This window comes from Aotus nancymaae, unplaced genomic scaffold (assembly GCF_030222135.1).
Source record: "Aotus nancymaae isolate 86718 unplaced genomic scaffold, 86718_ANA_hifiasm-v0.15.2.pri h1tg000029l, whole genome shotgun sequence".
Lineage (NCBI taxonomy): Eukaryota > Metazoa > Chordata > Mammalia > Primates > Aotidae > Aotus > Aotus nancymaae.
Window position 1 is genome coordinate 14,370,036 of NW_026988442.1, and position 23,726 is coordinate 14,393,761.

Genomic DNA, 23,726 nt, shown 5'->3' on the forward strand with positions numbered 1-23,726 from the left:
TCAGGTTCTCAGGCACACAAGTGGCACTCTATTATTGAACTGTGTAGACGGAGGACATTTCCATCACCATAGAAAGCCCTGATGGACAGCACTGAATAGGGGCTCACAGATCTGGATTCCAAACCCAGCTCTTCTAATTAGAAGTCATGTGACTTTGAACAAGTGACTCTACCTTTCTGTACCTCAGTTTTCTCATCTGCAAAATGTGGATACTTACCTCAAAGGCTGGTGTGAAGATCAAATGAGCTAATTAATGCATGTAACACTGTGAGAGCCACAGTGGCCAGGTACACAGTAGGTGCTCAATAAATGGCAGTTAGTTTTATCATCACAAGTCTGCAGCACCTAGAAGCAGATATTGTGCCTGATGCCTCTGCTTCCCTCCTAGTGCTGCTGGCACAACAGGTGCCTGATAAATGCCTAAGAATTCCTTTTCCCTGCAGCAGTCTCATCCAGGGCCAGGCTGACACAAACCTGCGGCAGGGGTGGGAGTACTCACATCTGTAGAGATGGTTCCACACGGGGAAGAAGGCCATGTAGAGTGCCACGTCCCCCACTGTTGGGTAGGACTTAAAGATGGCGATGATAGCAATCTGGATGAACATGAAGAAGATGGGGTGCTCCCTGGGGCAGGGGAAACGGGGGGAGAGAGAGAGAGAGAGAGAGAGAGAGAGAGAGAGAGAGAGAGATATGAGTCGGGGACCAGGCCTACCCCAGAGACTCCTGACTCCATCCTTTGAACCAAAAATAATCCTCAGGGGACTTCAGGAAGGGGCTGGCTCTGCTACCCACAAGGAATGGGCCAGGCCCCATTAGCAGAGCAGAAATCTGCAAGGACCCAGAAATACCCAGAGGTTAGGTAACGAGGGCCTGGCAAACACAGGGAAACAGCCCACAGAGACATTTCCCATCAACAGCACCCCCCCTGCCTCTACCAGCTCTGGGCCTTCCCCCAGGAGCCAAGGAGAAAGAAAACAAATGAAGTCAGCATTCTTTATGACTCGGCTTAAATGACTGCTTGGCAGGGTAATTAGGCAGCCTCCCTTGCCAGAGGCCCCTCTGACAACTGGACGCAAAGCAAGAAGTGTCTCCTTGCTGATGCCTTTTTTCTCTGACAACATGGTCAGCAGGGTCTACACACCCATAGTGCAATGAACTTATTTCCAAGAAGAGAACTGTGAACTGCATAGAGCTTTTCAGCTCTTAAGGGCTGGGCCTGTCCTTGTTAACTTCAACTAATAGCAATTGAAATTATTTTAACCTAATATTAAGTGATAGCAATGGCTATCCTCTCCTGAACTCCCTCTGTGTAAGGTCCTTTTCCTGCATCCTCTCATGTGATCCTCACCACACCTCAACCACCCCTCAAGGCAGGCAATCCTGGGTCAGGTGTGGTGGCTCCCATCTGTAATCCCAGCACTTTGGGAGGCCAAGGCGGGAGGACAGCTTAAGCCCAGGAGTTTGAGACCAGCCTAGGCAACACAGTGAAACCCCATCTCTACAAAAAATTTAAAAATTAGCCAGATATGGTGGTGCATGGCTATAATCTCAGCTATTCGGGAGGCTGAGGTGGGAGGATTGCTGGCGCCAGGAGGTTGAGCCTGCAGTGAGCCGTGATGACCCACTGCACTCCAGCCTGGGCAACAGAGTAAGACCTTGTCTCAAAAAGAAAAAAAAAGTAGGCAATCCTCTCACCTGTATTTCACAGATGAGGAAACAGGTTCAGAGAAGTTAAGTGCACTGACTCAGTAGGTTAGTAAGCGATGGAGTTGTCTCCAGAGCTCTTAATCATACCCAATACTGTCCTCCTGAGGGCTGATCAGACTTTGAAGCTCTGGTCAGGAGAGGGTGGGGGGACAGAGATCAACTTCAGTGCCCTTCCGAGGGCTGACCACATGCTAAAGGGAAGTCAACAGGAAGAGGCTGGATCCATATCCTCCTCAGCTACGCTTCAACCACATGCACATGGCCTACTTCTGCACAGTACTTGGATGCCTAGCCCATGAAGGTTTTCTTCAGAGATTACTGACCTTTTTATCTTGCAGGTCAAAGGTCAGGGTGACTCAATGGGTGTGAATCTGAGATGTGCAGACAAACATGTCCACACCCTGAATGCTCCAGTGCTGCTATGCAGCAAATGCCTCAAAAATGCAGCTTAGCAAAGGCATGCAGCCCTGTAGCCTCTAAGCATACAGCTACAGCTCAGTGTGAACATCTTCCTAAATACAATCACTGGCTCCGGGCTTTTCAGGTAGCTGGTAACAACGGCAACAGTTCTATGAAAAGACCCGTGAAAATGCAGTGACTAAAAAACAGACTAGAGCCTCCTGCAGCACTGCACAGGGACCGGCATGGCCTGATGGGCCCTGTTCCCACAAAACCGGCACTACAAACAAAATGTGCAGGGGTGGGAGAGCTTACGTGGAGCTTCATACCCAGGCAGAAGAGGAGACAGCAGGGAGAGCAGGTCTCCTCATATTTTCTGTCCCCACAACTGTGCAGGCCTGGCTTGAGTCATAAAATGGTGAAGTTATTGCCTACTCAGGAGCAATGTGTGGCCTTGCATGCCAACAATAAAAGTTGCTAGAGAACTGGCTGCATGGCCAGTGAGGAAAGGTGCCCTGGGCTCCCTGCTCCTCTCCACCCAATGGCTGGGCCTAACCAGAACAAGGGCAGGGAAGGTGGACCACAGACAGCTGGGGAGCTCAGCCAGGCAAGGCTGCCAGAGTTCTGGAGCCTGTCAGGCCATGGAAGGATGGTGTTGTGTCAGATGCCAGGCCAAGGCTGTGTCATGGGAAGGAAGCATCAGCTTTTGAGGTTTTACAGAATGGGAACCATGTGCATTGGTGCACAGACCATGGAGAATGGCAGGAAGGTTAGGACAGAGAACTCAAGCTCTTGAAATCTAAATCAAACTCTCTTTCAGGTTCCCTGGACCATCTAGGCATATCTGTACCTGACTGTGCCTGTTTTCCCTTATCTGAAGCTAGGATAATAGAACAATTTCCAGAGGCTACTACAAGCAATCTCTCAGGAGCCTGGCATGGTGCAGGGGGATAAGCATAGCTTCTGGAGCCAGACAAACCTGAGTCTGAATCCCAGCTCCAATGCTTACTAGCTGCATGACTGGGAAAATCATCCCACCTCTCTGAGCATCAATTTCCTCAACTATAAAATGGGAGTGATAAGAATCTAATGCCTACCTCCAGGAGTTGCTAGGTTAGGTATGATTATGTTTCAGAGGGTCTAGAAAGGTGCCTGGGATGCAGCAGTCCTAACATCTGTCAGCTCTCTTAGATTGCAAAACAGAACTCCACAAACCCCTTGGAGGGAAATGGATCAGGAGATTCAACAGTTGCAGGTGGCCAGCCTCTCAATTAACCCATCTAGAGTCCCTGTGGACGACCTGTCACTGGGCTGTTGATGGAGATATCCCACCAGATTCACATTTTCCAAACACAATCCCCCCCACAACCCTTGTTCTCCTTTTTTTATTCTTTGAGACAGGGTCTCGCTCTGTCATTTAGGCCAAAGTGCGGTGGCACAAGCAGCTCACTGAAGCCTCAAACTCCCAGGCTCAAGTAATCCTCCTGCCTCAGCCTCCCAAGCACCTGGGTACTACAGGGGCACTCTATTGCCTGCCATGGCACTGGCAACTGCGGCAATGCAGGCAGGTTCCCTAGGTGAGATGCTGTAAACCTAACAGCAGGTGCTCCACATTTGAAGGCCACCCTCAAGGCTGCTAGGGGCAGGGGGTTCTCGGATAGCTCTGTGGACACAGCAGCAGGTCCAGCCACTTACTTTAGCTTTATGGCTAAGGGGATGGTGTAGAAGAAGACGTTGATCTGAAACACACATACAAAGAAGAGGCTGAAGTGCTCAAACATCTCTGCAAAGAAGTACCAGAAAAGGCCAATGTTTGGAGTGAGATCTGGAACAGAAAGTCTGGAATTAAAAAAACAAAGGGAGAGAAAAAAGACAAAAGTGATAAATTGTCTGCTTTGACCTTGATTTCTCCTGAACACTCTGGTCACTGCTGGGCAGCCAAGGATGACTTTCTCCCTACAGAGATCAGGATGGGAAGGGTTCTCCAGGTACCATGGTTACAGGTAATTAACAAAAACAAGCAGAAACACAGAATGGTAACCCATAACAAATATTAGCTAAGCCAAACAAATCTGAAATGAGGCAGGGATTCATCCTAAGAATAGAGATTTGCCCCTCTTTTACTGCATAAGACAGTTTAAAATCAGGAGATACCCAGCACTGTAACAAAGGAGAAATGAACCTTAAAAAACAGTGTATATTTTGAGCATTCTAAAGACCTGCCTTGAGGACCATGCTCAAAGTTCCTGCTCCTCCCCATTCTTACTCCACACCCCACAGCAGGAGTCAGAAAACTGAGTGCCTGAGCCTTCAGCGAGACTTCTAGGGGCTTTAGGAACAATCGGTGGGTTCTGGCTACGATCTCCAGGGTCCCAGATCTTAATCAAGAAATTACAGTTTAACTGGAAAACTTTTTGTCCAGTTAAATTAGACAAAGCTTTCACAGAAATTCTGGCTCTTCTAAAGTTTACATTATATTTTTGATTTAAAAAAAAATATGAAGCTGAAACTGATCTCAACACACAATTTAAAAAGGACAACAAATAGGGCACGCAGAAGGAGAGATGGGTGATGGCTCTTAGTCAAATTTCCCTGACTGAGGCCTCCACCCAGAATAAGTTTTGCCTCTTGCTGTAACACCTCCTTTTCTGTGAAATGAGGTAAAGAACACAGTCCGTGGCCCAGCAGAAAGAGAACTCTTCACCTGGCATCACAACTCCTATCTAAGGCAGAGCATGAAGAGCTGAAAGTTACTAAGTCACTGTTGTGCTCAGCCAGGATTTAACACAAATAAGTAGTCCAGAATCCCAAATGGGAGTTCTGCCATTCCAGATCCCTTTCCCACCTGGACAGGTTTAAGAGTCTGTCACCCATTGGGCTATGAGCTCCTCAAAGTTTAGGAAGCAACCAACTCCTCAGCACCATGCAGAGCCTGGCACAGAGAGGGCGTTTGGAAATGTTTATAGAATTCATGAATATACACTAAGACAAGCCTGCAATACTCAAGCCCATTTGAGTTTTCTCTAAAGGTCTGACATGTGGCAGGTGGCATTATTTTGAAACTGTCAGAGGCCCTCTTGCAGTAGAGGAACACATCCATTCCTGTTAAGAATTGAGCCCAAACCTCCCAGTTAGAGGCTGGTATTTGCTTTGGATACTCCCAGGGAGTGCTATTTAACCACTTATGATGGAGTTTGAAAATTTTTTTGTGTGAAAAATCAGAACTTGGCCGGGTGCGGTGGCCCACGCCTGTAATCCCAGCACTTTGGGAGGCCGAGGCGGGCGGATCACAAGGTCAAAAAATCGAGACCATCCTGGCCAACATAGTGAAACCCCATCTCTACTAAAAAATACAAAAATTAGCTGGGCATGGTGGCGTGTGCCTGTAGTCCCAGCTACTCAGGAGGCTGAGGCAGGAGAATTGCTTGAACCCGGGAGGTGGAGGTTGCAGTGAGCTGAGATCATGCCACTGCACTCCAGCCTGTCGCCTGACCACAGAGCGAGACTCTGTCTCAAAAAAAAAAAAAAAGAAAAAGAAAAGAAAAATCAGACCTTGGCGATGACCTTGAGCAGTAACACACAAGTCCCATAGCTTAGTGTTCCAATAATGGAACACTAGGCATAAGTAGGTTAATCCCACTATATCAAAGGTGTGCTTCAGTGTAAAGGTTCTCAAAGTGTGTTCCCTAAACCAGCAGGCCAACAACATTGCCATCACCTGAAAACCTGAGAAATGCAAATTCTTGATCCCTCCCCCAGACCTACTTAATCAGAACCTCTGAGGGTGGGCCCAGCAATCTGGGTTTTAACAAGCCCTGAAGGTGATTCTGATGCACCTTAAAGGTTTGAAAACCACTGCTATTTAATATAAAGGCTTCTGTGGTCACTTACCCTCTGAGGTCAGCTAGAGATATGAAAACCAAATTAGCTTCCAGAGTGTTGTGTGGGGGTTTTTAACTGACAATATACAGTTGTATAAATTTATGGGTGATTTTATGTGATGTTATGATTTCTGAATACAATGTAGAATAATTAAATTGAGTTATTTAACATTTTCATCACCTCAAATATTAAAACACTGTGTGTGGTGAGAACTGAAATGTACTCTCTCAGCAATTTTGGTATGTACAATGCTCTATTATTAACTATATTCACCATGCTGTGCTAGAACTCAAGAAAAGAAAAAAAAAATATTCCTCCTGAGATTTTGTACTCTTTGACTATTACCTCCCCATTCTTCCACCCTGCCCCCATCTGTAACCACCCTTCTGCTCTCTGCTTCTATGAGCATAATTGTTTTAGAGTCCACATAAAAGTGAGAACACATGTGGCATTAGTCTTTCTGTGCCTGGTTCATTCTATTTAGCATAATGTTCTCCAATTCCATCTCTACTACTGTCGTAAATGACAGAATTTCCTTTTTTAAGACTGAATAGTATTCTCCTGCATATAGATACCAAATTTTCTTTATCCATTTGTGTGTTGATGGAGATTTAGATTGATTCCATCACATGGCTATTGTGAATAATGCTGCAATGAACATATGAATGGCAGACAAATCTTCAACAAACTCATTTCAACTCTTTAGAGTCGCCTGTAATACCAGCACTTCGGGAGGCCAACGCAGGTGGATCACCTGAGGTCAGGAGTTCAAGATCAGCCTGGCTAACATGGTGAAACCCCATCTCTACTAAAAATACAGAAATTAGCTGGGCATGGTGGTACACACTTGTAGTCCCAGTTACTCACTGAGGCAGGAGAATCGTTTGAACCTGGGAGGCAGTGGTTGCAGTGAGCGAAGATAGCCTCACTGCACTCCAGCCTGGGCAACAGAGTGAGACCCAATCTCAAAAGAAAAAAATATTTTGATTAAGTAGCTGGAAGAGAGATTGCTGGATCAAATGGTAATGCTATTTTTAATTGTTTGAGGAATGTTCATACAGTTTTCCATAATGGCTATACTAATTTTCATTCCCAACAATGGTATACAAGGATTCCTTTCTCCCCACAGCTTCTAGAATTTTCTAATGTGGTCATTACTTACATAAAGCCATAGACTGCGGGGATGAAATCCCAAGAGCTGAGAAGGAAGAAGGAGAGGCAAACGATTACCACTAGGCTTCCCACATACATCATGGCATACTCCCAAGAAAAGATCCAGAAGGCTTTGCTCTTCATTTTCACAGGTATATACTGCCGCTGGGAGAGAAGGCAAAGTGGTATAAACTTAGGGATGTAAGCAATAGAGGGCAGCTATCAGCTTGCACTTAAAGATCCCTCCTGCAAAACCATGCTAAGATACACAGGTTTATAATTTTGTTTGGTCTTTAATTAAATAAGAAGAATGTAAGGTTAAAAAAGGTATTATGGTGCATCCTCTGACCTCAGATCTAGTAACACCATTTCTAGGTATGTATCCTGGAGACATGTTGCAGAAGATACAAATGGAGAAACATTCACTGCACCATTGTTTGGAATATCAAGAAAAAAATCCTTCAATAGAGGAACAAATAAATAAACTGTGCTATATTGACATACGGTATACTATTTGCCAGGTTAAATGAATACACTGTATCTATAAATGTCAACATGGCTAGATCTCGAAAATATGAGGTTAGTTGTAATAGAAAGTTGCCAAACAATCCATTTAATATGAAAATACTTAGGTGTTCTGAGATTATACCAAATAATATTATTTACACACACACACACACACACACACACACACACACCTGTAAAAGTTTCATAAAACATAGATTAGAAGGACATATACTAAAGTCATGATAGCATTAGCCTCCTGGGAAGGAGAGAGGGAAATATAATTAGAACATAAGAAACTTCATATATAACCTGGCATTCATATACAAAGTAAAAATAAAAATGAAAAGAAATGAACAAGTAAAAAAGATAAAAAGAAACCAAAATTTAGGTTAAAAAAACTTCAACTTTATCCAAATTTTTTTTTTTTTTTGACATGGAGTTTCACTCTTGGTGCTCTGGCTGGAACACAATGGCGCAATCTCAGCTCACTGCAACCTCCACCTCCTGGGTTCAAGCGATTCTCCTGCCAAGTAGCTGGGATTACAGGTGCCCACCACCACACCCAGCTAATTTTTGTATTTTTAGTAGAGATGGGGTTTCACCATGTTGGCCAGACTGGTCTTGAACTCCTGACCTCAGGTGATCTACCTGCCTTGGCCTCCCACAAGTGCTGGGATTACAGGTGTGAGCCACTGCTCCCAGCCTCACATATTTTATTAAATATGACAACAGCAAATATGAAACAATATAGCAAAAATCTTACTATTTGTTTAGTCTGGGCAGTAGGCATATGGCTATTATTATATATTTTCTGTATTTTTCCTCCCTTAAGAATGTTTTCCTCAAAAAAAAAAAAAAAAAAAAAAAAGATGCTGAGGGAAGAGAAATAATTTAGGACTTGTTCTAAGAAAAAGAAAAAAAATAATAAAAAACATGACCGCAGTATGTCAGAAAACAGAAATGAATATAAACATACCACAATCAATTCAAATAAACAAAACCATATAACTAAAAATCATGTTGTCAGGGACTGGGCACAGTGGCTCATACATGTAATCCGAGCACTTTGGGAGACTGATGTATGAGGATCACTTGAGGCCAGGAGTTCAAGACCAGCCTGGCCAACATAGCAAAACTCCATCGCTAATGAAAATTACAAGAATTAGCTGGGTGTGGTGGTGCCCGCCTGTAGTCTAAGCTACTCGGGAGACTAAGGCATGAGAATCACTTGAACCCATGATGCAGAGGCTGTAGTGAGCCAAGATTACACCACTGCACTCCAGCCTGGGCAACAAAGCGAGACTCTATCTCAAAAATAAAATAATTTTAAAAAATCATGTCAGGAAAAAAAAAAATCAGTTATGCAGCTACATGCTATTTACAGAGATATACCTTAAAATATAAGACTCAGAAAAGCTGAAAAATCAAAAGACTTTTTCAGATATGCCAGGGAAACATTAAGCAAAGAATGCTAGTGTGGTTACACTATTACCAGATAAAAAAGTATTGCAGAGATAAAAATAGTCCAATAAAGATAAAAGGTTCCATTCATTGGAAAAATACAACAGTTCTAAACTTTTATCTACCTAATAATAGTCTCAAAATATATAAAACAAGAGTGGATTGAGCTACAAAGGAAAAATAGACAAATCCATCACCAGTGCATAACTGATAGATCAAGCAGACAAAAATCAGTAATCAAGTAGGAAAAATGAAGCACATTGAATAAGTTTAATCGCATAAGATTTCATACTTACATAGAACAGTGCACCTAAGAACTGAGTAGTTCACATTCACTTCAAGCATTTGCGGGTATTTATGAAAACATCACATACTTAAATGAGGCCATAAAGCCATATTGACTTCAAGGAATCTTTTTTTTTTTTTTTTTTTTTTTTAGGTGGAATCTCGCTCTGTTACCCAGGCTGGAGTACAGTGCCATGATCTTGGCTCACTGCAACCTCCACCTCCAGGGTTCAAGCAATTCTCCTGCCTCAGCCTCCTGAGTAGCTGGGACTACAGGTGCATGCCACGACACCCAGCTAATTTTTGTATTTTTAGTAGAGACGGGGTTTCACTGTGTCGGCCAGGATGGTCTTCATCTCCTGACCTCGTGATCCACCTGCCTCGGCCTCCCAAAGTGCTGGGATTACAGGCATGAGCCACCAAACTTCAAAGAATCTTTATCATACAGACTCCAATCTCTGACCATAATGCAATTAGTATAAATTATTAATGAAAAGATTACCTAAATTAGAAAAAAATTGCTGACCTCACATACGTATCACTTATTTGCTGTGAGAGCACTTAAAATCTATTTTCTTAGTAATTTTCAAGCATACAATATATTGTTAATAACTATAGTCACCATACTGTATAATACATCTCTTTAATTTTATTAGAAAAAATTTAAACTCTTTTCCAAATAACCTAGGAGTCAAAGAGAAATGATTATGTTAGAAAATATCTCTTATCACTATTTGTGTAATGTAGATAAAACAATACTTTGAGGAAAAAGGACAGCTTTAGAAATTTACTTTGGAATAGAAGACTGAAAATAAATAAGCTAAACACCCATTTTAAGATATTAGAACAACAGAATCAACCCCGAAAGAAGGAAGAAAATAATAAAAGAGCAGAATTTGTTAAAATAGAAAATAAAGGTACAATATAAGAAATCAACAAAACCAAAAGCTAGTTCTTAGAAATGACTAATGTTATCGATGGGTTTCTAATAAGAATAATAAAAAAAAAGAGGTGAATAAACAACATTAGGAGTGTAAAAGAAGATATAACTATAGATGTATCAGGGAGAAGAAAATATTTTAAAAGTTATGCCTACGACTCTTAGCGGTGGATCAAAAAAAAAAAAACTTATGCCAATGTATTTAAAAACAGGTGAAATGGAAACATTCTATGAAAAATATAATTTAAATGTTTTACTAAAAATGACTGTGTAACTAAAAAGAGGTGGAAATCAGAGGACATGACAATGAAATGTAATATATCCTGAAGCCCATCCCTTCCCCCAAATCCTATAAAGATCACATATAAATTGGGGAGTTTGAATTTGGAGAGAATATATCGGATAATATTATTCTATCAAGATAAAATTTCTAGGGGTGAAACAGTATTGTGGTTATATAGAGAATGCCTAGTTCTTAAGAGTTACCTGCCGAATTAGGGTTGATATGCCTTGCCTGTAACTTCCAAGCAAGTAATTCATGGGAAAAAAAGAAAAATCAATAGATTTACGTAGATATAAATAATACAGCAAAATGATAACTCAAGAATCTTTAAAAAGGTATTTATTATAGTACTCATTCAGTTTTTCTGAAATCACGAAATAAAACTTAGAGAAAAAACTAATTCACGAGAAAATAGAAAACTGGGCCAGGTGTGACGGTTCACGTCTTTAATCCCAGCATTTTGGGAACCACAGGATGGTGGATCACTTGAGCTTCAGAGTTCAAGACCAGCATAAGCAACATGGCGAAACCCCATCTCTACAAAAAATACAAAAATTAGCAGGGCATGGTGGCACATGTCTGTAGTCCCAGCTACTCTGAAGGCTAAAATGGGATAGCTTGATCCTGGGAAGTAGAGGTTGCAGCCAAGATTGCACCACTGCATTTCAGCCTGGGCAACAGAGCAAGACTGTCTCAAAGAAAAAAAAACGATGCCAACAAGCCACTTTTTGTAGATTAAAAGATCATATGGAAAAACAAACATGCAAGAATAGCTAAGAAAACACTGATTTAAAAAAATTGCTGACTAATATTTTTAAAATAAATAAATTTGGCCTTTAAAAAAAAAGTCATGAAGGGGGACTAGCCTTATCAGACACTAAAATATAAAACCTTGAATTAAAACAGCATAATATTGGCTCATTAATAGAGAAGCAGACTAGTAGAATAAAACAGAAAGTCCAGCACTAGACCAAAATACATATGGCAATTTAGTATATCACAGTGGTGGCATATCACTATAATAAAAATGGACTTTTTAGTCAATGATGCTAGGACAACTAGTAACCATTTGGAAAAGATTAAATTAGACCTATCTCTCATGCCATTCTCAAGAATAAACTCTAAATAGGTTAGGGATCCAAATATATTTTTAAAATGAAACGATAAAGTACTGTACTAGAAAAAAGCATGGTGAACTTATCTTTAACTTTGATGTAGAAAAAAGCTCAGCAGTGACTGTGCCACTGCACTCCAGCCTGGGGGACTGGGCAAGAGACCCTGCCTCAAACAAACAAAAATTGCCTGACATGGTGGCTCATGCCTGTAATCCCAGCACTTTGGGAGACTGACGCAGATGGATCGCTTGAGTCCAGGAGTTCGAGACCAGCCTGGGCAACATGGCAAAATCCCGTCTCAACAAAAAATACAAAAATTAACCACATATGATGGTATACACCCATAGTCCCAGCTACCAGAAAGGCTGAGGTGAGAAGATCACTTGAGCCCAGGAGGTCAAGGCTTCAGTGAGCCATGACTGTGCCACTGCACTCCAGCCTGGGCTGCAGAGTGAGACCCTGTCTCAAAAAATCAAAACAAAACATAACTACATACATACTTCGATAATTCCACTTCCTAGAACTCTATCTTGAAGATATACTCTAACAATATGAAAATATGTACAGATGAGGTTACCCACTGAAGCATTACTTGTAATTGCAAAATATTGTGAGCAATCTAAATTCTCAATCACTGGAGAGAGGCTGAATAAACTATGGCATGTCCACACAATGGAGTACTATACAGCTGTAAAAAAGAATAAGGACAATCTCTATTCTATCTATACCAATATGAAGGAATTTCCAGGAAATAATGTTAAGTGGAAAAAAGGAAAGCATAAAAGAATATCTATAGTATGCTACCCTTCATATAAGAAAGGTACATAAGAGGTGGGCAAATCACCTGAGCTCAGGAGTTTGAGACCAGTCTGGCCAACATGGTAAAACCCTGTCTCTACTAAAAATACAAGAATTAGCTGGGTGTGGTGGCAGGTGCCTGTAATTCCAGTTACTCAGGAGGCCGAGGCAAGAAAATCGCTTGAACTCGGCAGGCAGAGGTTGCAGTGAGGCAAGATCACACCATTGCACTCCAGCCTAGGTGACAAGAGTGAAACTCTGTCTCAAACAAAAAAAAAAAAAAAAGAAAGAAAGAAAAGAAAAAGAATGAATATACATGTATCTATTCATTGGTATGAAAAGAATACAGGAAGGATAAGTCAGAAACTAAAGAGAAGACAGTCCTCCATATCCATGGGTTCCACATCTATGTGTTCAATTAACTAAGGATAGGAAATAATAAAAAAAAAAAACTGTGTCTGTATTGAACATGTAGAGATGTTTTTCTTGTCATTATTCTCTGAACAATACAGTATAAGAACTATTTACCTATTGTTTACATTGTATTAAGTATTACAAGTAATCTGGAGATGACTTAAAAGCATAGGAAAGGATATGCCTAGGCTATATGCAAATACTATGCCATTTTATATTAGGGACTTGAACATCCTGAGATTTTGGTTCCTGCAGGAGGTCTTGCAACCAATCCACCAAATACCAAGGGAAGACTGTAATTACCTAGGGTGAGAGGAAAAGGACTAGAAGAATAGGATAGCAAGAATGATGACAGAGTAATACTGCTCTGTCTTTTTGTACAGCTTTAGAACCACAATAATATTTTACATTCCTTTCACTTACCCCCTCTCCAAATAATCAAAATCAACCAAGATGTGGAGAGAATCCAAAATGAATATAAACACTAACAAATGAACCTAACTATATTACAAATTATAACACAACTGCACTGAAGGGTTACGTAGTGGAAGAAAAGAACTAATTTAAGTAATTACAAAAAACAGGCCAGGCATGGTGGCTTATGCTTTAATCCCAGCACTTTGGGAGGCTGAGACAGGTGGATCACTGGAAGTCAGGAGTTCAAGACCAGCCTAGATAACTAAAAATAAAAAAATTAGCTGGGCGTGGTGGTGCTTGCCTGTAATCCCAGCTACTTGGCAGGCTGAGGCAAGAAGACTGCTTGAGCCAAGGAGGTTGAGGCTGCAGTGAACCATGATTGAGCCACTGCACTCCAACTTGGGCGATGGAGTGAGACCCTGTCTCAAAAACAAAACAATACAAAAACCTTTACAGTGGAGAAACCTAGCAGACACTAACGTCACCAAGCAATCAAGGTAAAAATTACCATTGAGAAGATATGGCAATATCATGAACCACTCAATACAGTGCACTGAGGACACAATATGTATTTCTGCCAAAAACGTGTAACTTTAGTCATGAGAAAATTATGACCACCTAAATGGAGGCATATTTGACAAAAATAACTTCACAAGTCATGAATGACAAGAGAAGACTGAGGAACCATCTCAGACTAGGAGAGCCTTAGGAGATAAAACCACGAAATGCAATGTGGGACCTAAATATGATCCTGAAACAAACAAACAAAAATTGCCTAAGTAGAAAATGCAAAATTCTAATAAGGTCTGTCATTTAGTTAATAATGTTGCAAAAATGTTAATGTTTTTGTTCTTAATAACAGTAGTATGGTTATGTAAAATGTTAACATTAGCGGAAGTGGGGTGAGGGATACCAGAAACTCTGGACTATTTTTGCAACTTTTCTGTAGGTCTAAAATTAATTCAAAATAAAAAGCTTTTAAAAATGGAGATAAAACCATCTGTTACACAGTTGATTAAAAAAAATAAACATGCAATTTTAAAAATTAGAGCATTCTATAAGGCCAGTATAAAAAAAATCAGCCCTTTGCCTCTAATCTACATTAAATCAAGCTTGTTAATTGTGATGTTCAAATCATTTATATAATTATTAATTTTTTTGGCAGTTTAATCTTACTTTGAGAGATTTGTTAAAACTAATTACGATGGTTGATTTATCAATTTCTTCTAGCTGTGTCAATTATTTTTTAAATTTTAAAGATATTTTATTAGTCAAATACAAGTTTGAATTCTCAAAAACAAAGCAAAATAAACAAAAAGCAAGCAGAACTTCACAATGATACACTGTCAGAATTGCCAACATTAAAAAGATTGATATCATCAAATGTTGGTGAAGATGTGTGGCAACCAGACTCTCATATTGGGTTGAGGGGTGCAAAATGGTGCACACACCTTGAAAAACTGTCTAGTAGATTCCAGCAAAGCTAAACATACACTTGCCTAATTCTGCTGTTAGGTACTGCTCAAGAGAAACAAAAACCTAAGTCCACAAAAATACCTGTACCAAAATGTTCATAGTAGTCTATTTATAACAGACAAAAACTGGAAATGGACCAAGTTTCCATCAATAGGAGAATAGGTAAACAAAATGTCGCACACACAAAAACTACCCAGCAATAAAAAGGAATGCATGCAACAACATGGATATATCTCAAAAACAAGCTGGTGTAAGGAAGCCTTATACAAAATAGTCCTATTATTTCATTCCATTTATATGATGTTTTAGAATAGGTCAAACTAATCTACAGTTAAAACAATATTCAGAATAGTTATCTCTGAGGGAATAGGAGTGGGAATCAATGGAGAAAGGACCTGAGGAAACTGTATTTTGACAGGAATTTGGATTATACAGATGTTTGTATTAAGATTTGTGGCCAGGCAGCCTGATGGCTCATGCCTGTAATCCCAGCACTTTGGGAGGCTGATGCAGGCAAATCATGAGGTCAGGAGATTGAGTCCATCCTGGCTAACACGGTGAAACTCCGTCTCTACTAAAAATACAAAAAATTAGCCAGGCGTGGTCGTGGGCCCCTGTAATCCCAGTTACTCAGGAGGCTGAGGCAGGAGAATTGCTTGAACCCAGGAAGCGGAGGTTGCAGTGAGCCGAGATCACAACACTGCACTCCAGCCTGGGTGACAGAGTGAGACTCTGTCTCAAAAAAAACAATTGTGCACTTCATGGTATATAAATTCTACCTAAGATGAAAAAGACTGTAAATAAATAATGAACTTCAGTTGATGTTTATGCTGAATTGTTCACAAGGATATGTACAACATCTGCAATTTACTTTGAAATGTATCAAAAATAAGATTGTTGGATAGATGGATATGTGATAAAGCAAATATGGTAACATTAATGGTAGAACATAAGTTGTAGGTATATGAGTGTTTGTATTTGTTCTTTCTTTGAAATTTTTCACTAGAAAATGTTGGGAAAATGTAAGATTTAATATACTGTTTAGAGAGCCATACATATGTGGTAACACTTTCAAGAAAAGCAAAAGAATGGTTAACAAAAAATTTAGAAGAGGCTGGGCATGGTCGCTCATGCCTGTAATCTCAGCAAATTGAGAAGCTGAAGTGAGTGGATCACTTGAGCCCAGGAGTTAAAGACCAGCCTGGGCAACATGGCAAAACCCCCATCATTGTATGCTTTTAAAAATACATAAATAATAACAAATTCAGGGTAGTCATAACCTCTGAGGTAGAGGGAAGGCATGCAATGTAGAAGGGGGACTCACAGGGCTTCCAAAGGACTAGAAATGTTACATTACTTAGGCAGGGTAGTGGAAGACAGTGTTTCTTTATTATCCTTTAAACTGTGCAAATATTATTATAAAGCAGAAGTGCATTCAAGGCAGATGGGACATCATGGGTATGGGACCTGAAGTGGGACAGAACTTGCCACGCTGGATCAATAGGGAAGGTCTGCGTGTGGTTTGAGGTTGAGAAGTGAGGAGTAACTGGTACAAGATAAGCCTTGAGAGGTAGAGAACAACCAAGTCAAGCAGGAGCGAAGCCATTTTGGTCATATACACCTCATAGGCTCTTTAACAGTTGAGAAAATGTTTCAGGTGGATGAGTCTTAGTGCTTCTTCTACAATCTTGTGGCAAAGAAAGCAAGTTCCAGACCAAATTAGAGCACATCTAAAGACATCTATTAAACAGATATTCATTAGTGAGCCAGGCACAAAGCAGTTCACACAAATTATTCCAGAAGCTTCTTAAGTCCCAGCTCTTTCTGCCTCTAGTTGTCCAACCACCACTTATGAAAAAGGTTCACTCACGGTAGAACTGACAATATCCCAGAGGCAGGGTTCTGTTGCCCTTGGAGTCACATCAGGCAACGACAAATCCTAACCAAAGGCCAAAGAATCATTAAGGAATTATGCCTCAGGTGCCATCTCCAAGGGAAGAAGTTACAGGCCCTGCTAGATCCGTCTTCCTTCTTCATGCAAACACAGGAATATTTTAGGGTCTCGCTCTTTTACCCAGGCAGGTGCAGTGACATGATCATAGTTCACTACAGCCCCTAAATCCTGGGCTCAAATAATCCTCCCACCTCAGCCTCCCGAGTAGCTGGAACTACAGGCATATGCTACCATGCCTGGCTAATTTTTTTATTTTTTGCAGAGATAGGGTCTTGCTCTGTTGCTCATAAGCCACCACGGCCAGCCCAATCCTGCTTTTGAATACTTCAATTTTACCAATGAGTGCCTACTTCTAATATTCATTTTGTTAATTAGTAAGACACTCATCTCACCAGTAAAAACTGGCCAGGTGCAGCGGCTCAAGCCTGTAATCCCAGCACTTTGGGAGGCCAAGGTGAGTAGATCACTTGAGTCCAGGAGTTCGAGACCAGCCTGGGCAACATGGCAAAACCCTGTCTCTACAAAAATTAGCCAAGTATGGTGGCACGTGCCTGTAGTCCCAGCTACTTGGGAGGCTGAGACAGGAGGATTGCTTAAGCCTAGGAGATACAGGTTGCAGTGAGCTGAGATTACACCATTACACTCCAGCCTGGGCAACAGATAATGAGACACTCCCCACCCCCGCCACCTGTCTCAAAAAAAAAAAAAAATCCAAGCTGCTTCTGACAGTCACTATGCTAATTAGTAAAGGCGTTGATCAAACTATAAAGATTGTAGCACTGATGGCAGCCCCCCCAGAGAGTGCAGCGTTGCAGATGTAAAGCTGGTGACCATGATGGAGTGTGGATGCTTCATTAAGGTTAACTCACTGCCTCTGAAGTTGAGGCTGAAACTTACTGGCACATATATACTATCAGATGGTCCATGAAGAAGTATTTTTAAATAAATTATAGACATCATAACTCCATGGTAAAGACTTTAAGAATAATGGAAGTCAGCGAAGAGTTTTAAGCTGGAGATGGCATTATTGTTAACAGACATTAGGTAAGAGGAATCTGACCGACACTATGGCCCCGTCTCTAAGCTTTATACACATAACTCTACTCTGACCTCTCCTTACAAAGGTACTGTCCCCTAGCCACATGTGGCTATTCTAATTTAAAGGATAAATTAACTAAAATTAAAAATTCAGTTCCTCAGTCCCACTAGCACATTTAAAATGCCTGAGAGCCATATGTGGCTTGTGTCTTCTGCATTGACAATACAGATACATAACATTTCCACAGTCACAAAATGTTCTACTGATAGTGCTGATCTAGAAAAATAAAGTTTCAAGAGAATGATAAATTTCGAGGGATGGAAAATAATTCAAGGCTGGACATGGTGGCTCATGCCTGTAATCCCAGCACTTAGGGAGGCTGAAGAGGGCGGATCGCTTGAGGTCAGAAGTTGGAGAACAGCCTGGCCAACATGGTGAAACCCTGTCTCTACTAAAAACACAAAAATTAGCTGGGCATTGGTGGCGGGCAACTGTAATCCCAGCTACTCGGGAGGCTGAGGCAGGCTTGAACCTGGGAGGTGGAGGTTGTAGTAAGCGGAGATCGCGCCATTGCACTCCAGCCTGGGTGCAGAGTGAGACTCTGTCTCAAAAAAAAAGAGAAAAGAATTCAACAAAGAGAAGGCATCCATAGATAAATTCAATGAAGAAGGTATTTAGGTTCTGAGTTAATACCCTGATCATCTTGATCTTCCTCCTGAAAAAGACTGCCATTTAGCAAAGAAGAGGGAGGAAGAAAAAAAAAAGGAAGAAAACAGCCCAGGAGAGAAAAAAAATACCCTCTAAAGTAAAAATACTGTTTTGTCTTCCCATTCTACCCTACTAATGATATTTAAAAACAAGCAATAAATGTATATTTAAAAACAAGTAATATGGCCAGGGAATAAAACAAGGCCATGAAGAACTGAATCAAGTAGGCTGTTAAACGCAGTTTTCTTAGGAGAGTCCTAACACACACTCTTTGCAAATCCCAAATCTCATTAGTACCAAGTTTCTATTTGCTACTATTTTTCTCAGTGTTTTATTCAACCTAAAGTGTTGTCAATGTTAGACTGGATTTTTTTTTCTTGGCAAACTTGTGATTACAAGATGTGCAATAAATTTTAAGCATAATTCTGTTTTGAAGACATGGTCTTGGAGTCGAGGTTTGCTTTGGGGAACAGCGCCCTGAAATAATAACGTAATTTGAAGTATGTACTGCATCTATTTATGAAAACAGAACTTGCACTTAATCTTTCAGGACTACCCTAGTTACACAGGGAGGCACACCTAAAATTCCTAAAAAAGAAACTCCAGCAATGCTTTGATGGCTTGTTGTTTATAAACACTAGAGCCAAACTTAATCTTGAGGTTGTAAAAGTTTATTATATAAATTGGGTCATTCTTGTCATGCCCAACTAAATCAGGGGTGGGGGAAAGAGCACTCAGGGCACAGAGCACCTGCTCCAAGAATTAGATTTTCCATAAGCCCAGCTGCTGAAAAGGCCTGCTGTGACTCTAAGACTACATTAACCTACCACTGTTACTCACCAATCAGAGATTACCAGCTCTCAAAACCTTGTGTAGTGTCAATGAGCTTTCTTTCAAAGCAATACATATTATTTCTTTTTCTAATAAAACTCCTAACCCTCTGTTTGTTCTCTAGACATACCAAAGACCACACAGTCTGTGGATAACTCAAATTGCAACTTTCCAAATAAAACATTAGAGATTTGTCTCTGTATTTTATTTGACTTCAACAAGGTTCACACTGCAAATTTCCTAGTGAATAGGTGGGCTTTCTTCTTACCTCTTTTGCTCCACAGCAAATGCCGACTTAAAACATAAATATGAAAAATGTACGTAAGGCCGGGCGTGGTGGCTCACGCCTGTAATCTCAGCACTTTGCGAGGCCAAGGAGGGCAGATTGCTTTGAGGTCAGGAGTTCCAGACCAGCCTGGCCCATCTCTTAAAAAAAGACAAAAAAAGTTAGCCAGGCGTGGTGGCACGTGCCTGTAATCCCAGCTACTCAGGAGGCTGAGGCAGGGGAATTGCTTGAACCAGGTGGGTGGAAGTTGCAGTGAGCCACACCACTGCACTCCAGCCTGGGCAACAGAGTGAGGCTGTCTCAAAAAAAAAAAAAGAATAGAAAAGAAAAATGTATGTATGGGCTGGGGGCTGTAATCCCAGCACTTCAGGAGGCCAAGGCAAGTGGATCACCTGAGGTCAGGAGTTTAAGACTAGCTTGGCCAACATGGTGAAACCCTGTCTTTATTAAAAATACAAATATTAGCCAGGTGTGGTGGTGGCACTTGTAATCCCAGCTACTCAGGAGGCTGAGGCAGGAGAATCAGTTGAACCTGGGAGGTGGAGGTTGCAGTGAGCCGAGATTGTGCCACTGTACTCCAGTCTGGGCAACACAGCAAGACTCCATCTCAAAAAACAACAACAAAAATGTATGTATATATGTAAGGAGAAAGGTTGGAAGAATGATGCCCTAAAAAAATCTATCTATCTATTATTTATTTATTTATTTTTTGATGTGTAAAAAGGCTTTAGTTGCAGGGCAGCAAGAGTTTAATCAAAGAGGCCAAATCCCATGTCACTGCCTGGCTCTTCAGACTCTTCCTCCTTCTCATCTTTCTTCTGCTCTGCTGCAGCAGGGGCAGAACCAGCAGGTGATCCACCCAGGAGCTGCAGAGCCTGGGGCAGCAGAGACGGTCACAGCCTCACTGGCAGTTAGGCTGGCAAGCTTGCCAATACCCTGGGCAATCACATCCTCAATGTTCCTCCTGTTCAGCTCACTAATAACCTTGTTGAGCCGGTTGTCGTCTGCCTCGATGCCCACACTGCCCAGGATCTTCTTGATGTCCTTGGTGCTTGGGGAGGGGTTACCCCCAAGGGCAGCCAGCAGGTAGGAGGCAACAGAGGGCATGGCAGTAGCATCTGTAGCAGCCATGGAGAGGCCTCACACATGTGACCTCAGCAATGCCAGGGAGGGAAGGCAAAATCTATCTATTTTTTAAACTATTTTATTACAAACACAAAATGCAGGAAATCACATAGAACAAATAGAAAGCTTAGTGAATGATTATAAGGTGAATATCCTTATAACCACTACCCATGTCAAGAGAAAGAACTTTCTAGGCATTCCCCAAGTTCCTCCATGTTCCCTGATCCAACCACAATCCCTCCTCCTTCCAAAGTAACCACTACCCTGGCTTTGATAATAATCACTTCCTTGCATTTCTTTATGGTTTTTCACTTACATGTGCATCCCCCTTCCTATAGTTTACATCTTGCCTGTTTTTAAAATTTTTGATACAATTTTTACATCTCTTAATTTACAGCTCCTCCAATCCATCCTACTCCTGCCCATATCTTTCTTTTTCTTCTTACAATTCATATGTTGCAGAATCCAGGACGTTTAACCCATGTAACTTCCCATAATCTGGATTTTCTAATTATATATCTTGTTTTCAGCATTTCTTGCAAATTGCAGCTATATCCAGAGGCTTAATCAATTTTGCATTTCATCCTTTTGGCAAAACTTGGTGGTGATATGTTCTTTTTATCAGGAGGCTTGATTTTTGTTTTTGATGTTAGTAGTTATTGATGCTCAGTACTTAGACCAAAAGGGGTTGTAAAATTATGCTATCTTATCATTTTATTTTCATTTATAAGCTGGACTAATTTTGTAAAGAGATATTTCTGTCACCTACTTTACGGTTATCTAGCAGTACAAGGAAGGCAGGACAACTATTTATTTTTTTTCCTTTTATTTATCCAGTTTTCAAGACAATGAATTGATTTCTTATCAGTTCTTCTAATTTAGCAAAGTAGGTTTCCTTTTTAGTAACACCTGGATTTAAATATATTTATGAGTTTTAATCTATTAATTTAATCTATTAATTCTTACCCTATTGAAACTCAAATTATCTTAACAAGATTGGGTATGAGCAGACAGGAAAAAAAAAAAAAAAAGAAACTCAAATTATCCATCTTTGGTCAGTGGGAGCCTTTTCAAGTTAGATCCTAAGTCATTTCAAGATGACTCCAGTAGACTTTGAGAAACTTTCATGTTATCTGTTATCACAACATTCTAGGATTATCCTATATACTTCCTGCCCTAAAACCTAGAATTAGCCATTTCCCTAAGAAATCCCAGTTTCTCTAAATGAGTAAATGGTATTTCAAGATCTAAATGAGTAAATGGTATTTCAAGATCATAATGTGGGCGCTAAGAATGTTCATTCATACTTGGTTGGTCATTGTTTCTAGACCTTTCAATGGACACACACACATATACACACCACTCCTACAGGGCACCAGACACACACACACACACACACACACACACACACTCCTATAGGAGACCAGACAGGTAACAAACAAGTGAAGGTGAGAGAAATGAAACATACAGACTGTGGCAATCTGAAGAGCATATGCTCTGTCTAAAGGGGACAGATCTTATAATTCCTCAAAAGAAGCCAGAAATACAAAATTTTCACATGAATTTTAAAAATGCTGACTACTAACTTCAAAAACAAATCAAACACCACCAGGGTCATATGAACCATATCTGTGAGCCAGATGTGCTCCAAGGGTTACGTGCACCCTCAACCTGAAAAATTCAACTCGCAGTTACAATATCCCAGAAGTCACATTGTTGCTTATAAAAAATATTTAGGGAAATAAAAGTTCTCAGACTGCTTCAGAAAAGCCCAGCTACATTAAGAAAGAAGAGAAATTTATAATTATCTTCCTTTCCCCAAGTCTCTATAGCATTAGGGAGAAAAGCATTTTCTGATCTTGAACTCCCGACCTCAGGTGATCCGTCCTCCTCAGCCTCCCAAAGTGCTGGGATTACTAGCGTGAACCACCGAACCTGGCCGAAACTGCCCTTTGCTACCCATTATTTCCCTGCCTCCTGTCCGCATCACATGGATGCTAAAATCACTGGGTGAATGGTTTTTAGAGAACAATGTATTTGCATTTGCACTGTGCCAAAACATTACTCCCTAGTCCCCACCCTCTAGATTCTTTGCTAATAGCAAAGGGAAAAATATATCTCTACAAAGGAGTATTCTGTTAGTCACCACCTTAGCTAAGTAATCCAACTCTTATCACTTACAGTGGAATAACCTGACATGACACATTGTTTGGCATGATGTGGTACAAAGCACACATTATCAACTCTGAAGCAAAAAGTTACCCTTAATGAAGCCTTTAGATCTGACTTTTGGTTTTTAGGAAATGAAAGAGCAGAGGAACAAGTTAAATGACAACATGAGGAAGCAGTAAGACAAACTGGAATGTACTATGGTCTTTTAAGAAAGCTGATCTGAGTCTATTCAAAATGTCAATGTCATGAAAAAGAAAAAGGGGGATACCATTCTGGACTAAAGAGACGCGATAACTGAAGGAAATGGGAGAGTCTCGATTGGGTTTTGGGTTGGAAAAAAACATGTATAAGGGATGTTTTGGGGGACAACTAGAAAATTTTGAAGATAGACTAGGTATTAGATGATGTTAGGGAATTGTTAATTACCTGGATGTGATGATAATATTATAGTATATAGGAGAATGTTCTTATTTTGGGCAGCTGCATGCAGAAATGTTTTGGAGAGAAGTGTCATGATGTGTTCGATTTTTACATGGTTCAGCAAAAATAAATACATGCATACATGCAGAAAGATGAAATAAGGTAAGGTATTAATATTTAGATAGACATATAGTTGATTATTGTATTATTATTCCAACTATTCTGCATGTTTTAAAAATAACAAGATACAGGCTCTGATGTCTTGGTTTGGACACTTATTAAGTCTGTGACCCTAAGCAAGTGACTGTTTAACTTCACTCTGCCTCCACAGGGATAATATAATAATACCTATTGC

At 40.6% G+C, this 23,726-nt stretch overlaps 1 protein-coding gene and 1 pseudogene across 3 annotated transcripts in view; both read right to left on the reverse strand.

Annotated features, from left to right (window-relative positions):
* PIGU (phosphatidylinositol glycan anchor biosynthesis class U) overlaps positions 1 to 23,726 on the reverse strand; it is a 106,934-nt gene that overhangs the window by 20,633 nt on the left and 62,575 nt on the right. For all 3 annotated transcript variants that reach the window (XM_012455151.1, XM_012455150.1, XM_012455149.2), the window contains 3 exons: positions 7,151 to 7,305; positions 3,802 to 3,945; positions 500 to 624 (listed from right to left, as the gene is read on the reverse strand). In XM_012455151.1, coding sequence (XP_012310574.1) covers positions 500 to 624; positions 3,802 to 3,945; positions 7,151 to 7,305 — 424 coding nt within the window. The remainder of the gene's footprint in view (positions 1 to 499; positions 625 to 3,801; positions 3,946 to 7,150; positions 7,306 to 23,726) is intronic.
* On the reverse strand, positions 20,186 to 22,169 carry LOC105719209 (large ribosomal subunit protein P2-like; annotated as a pseudogene).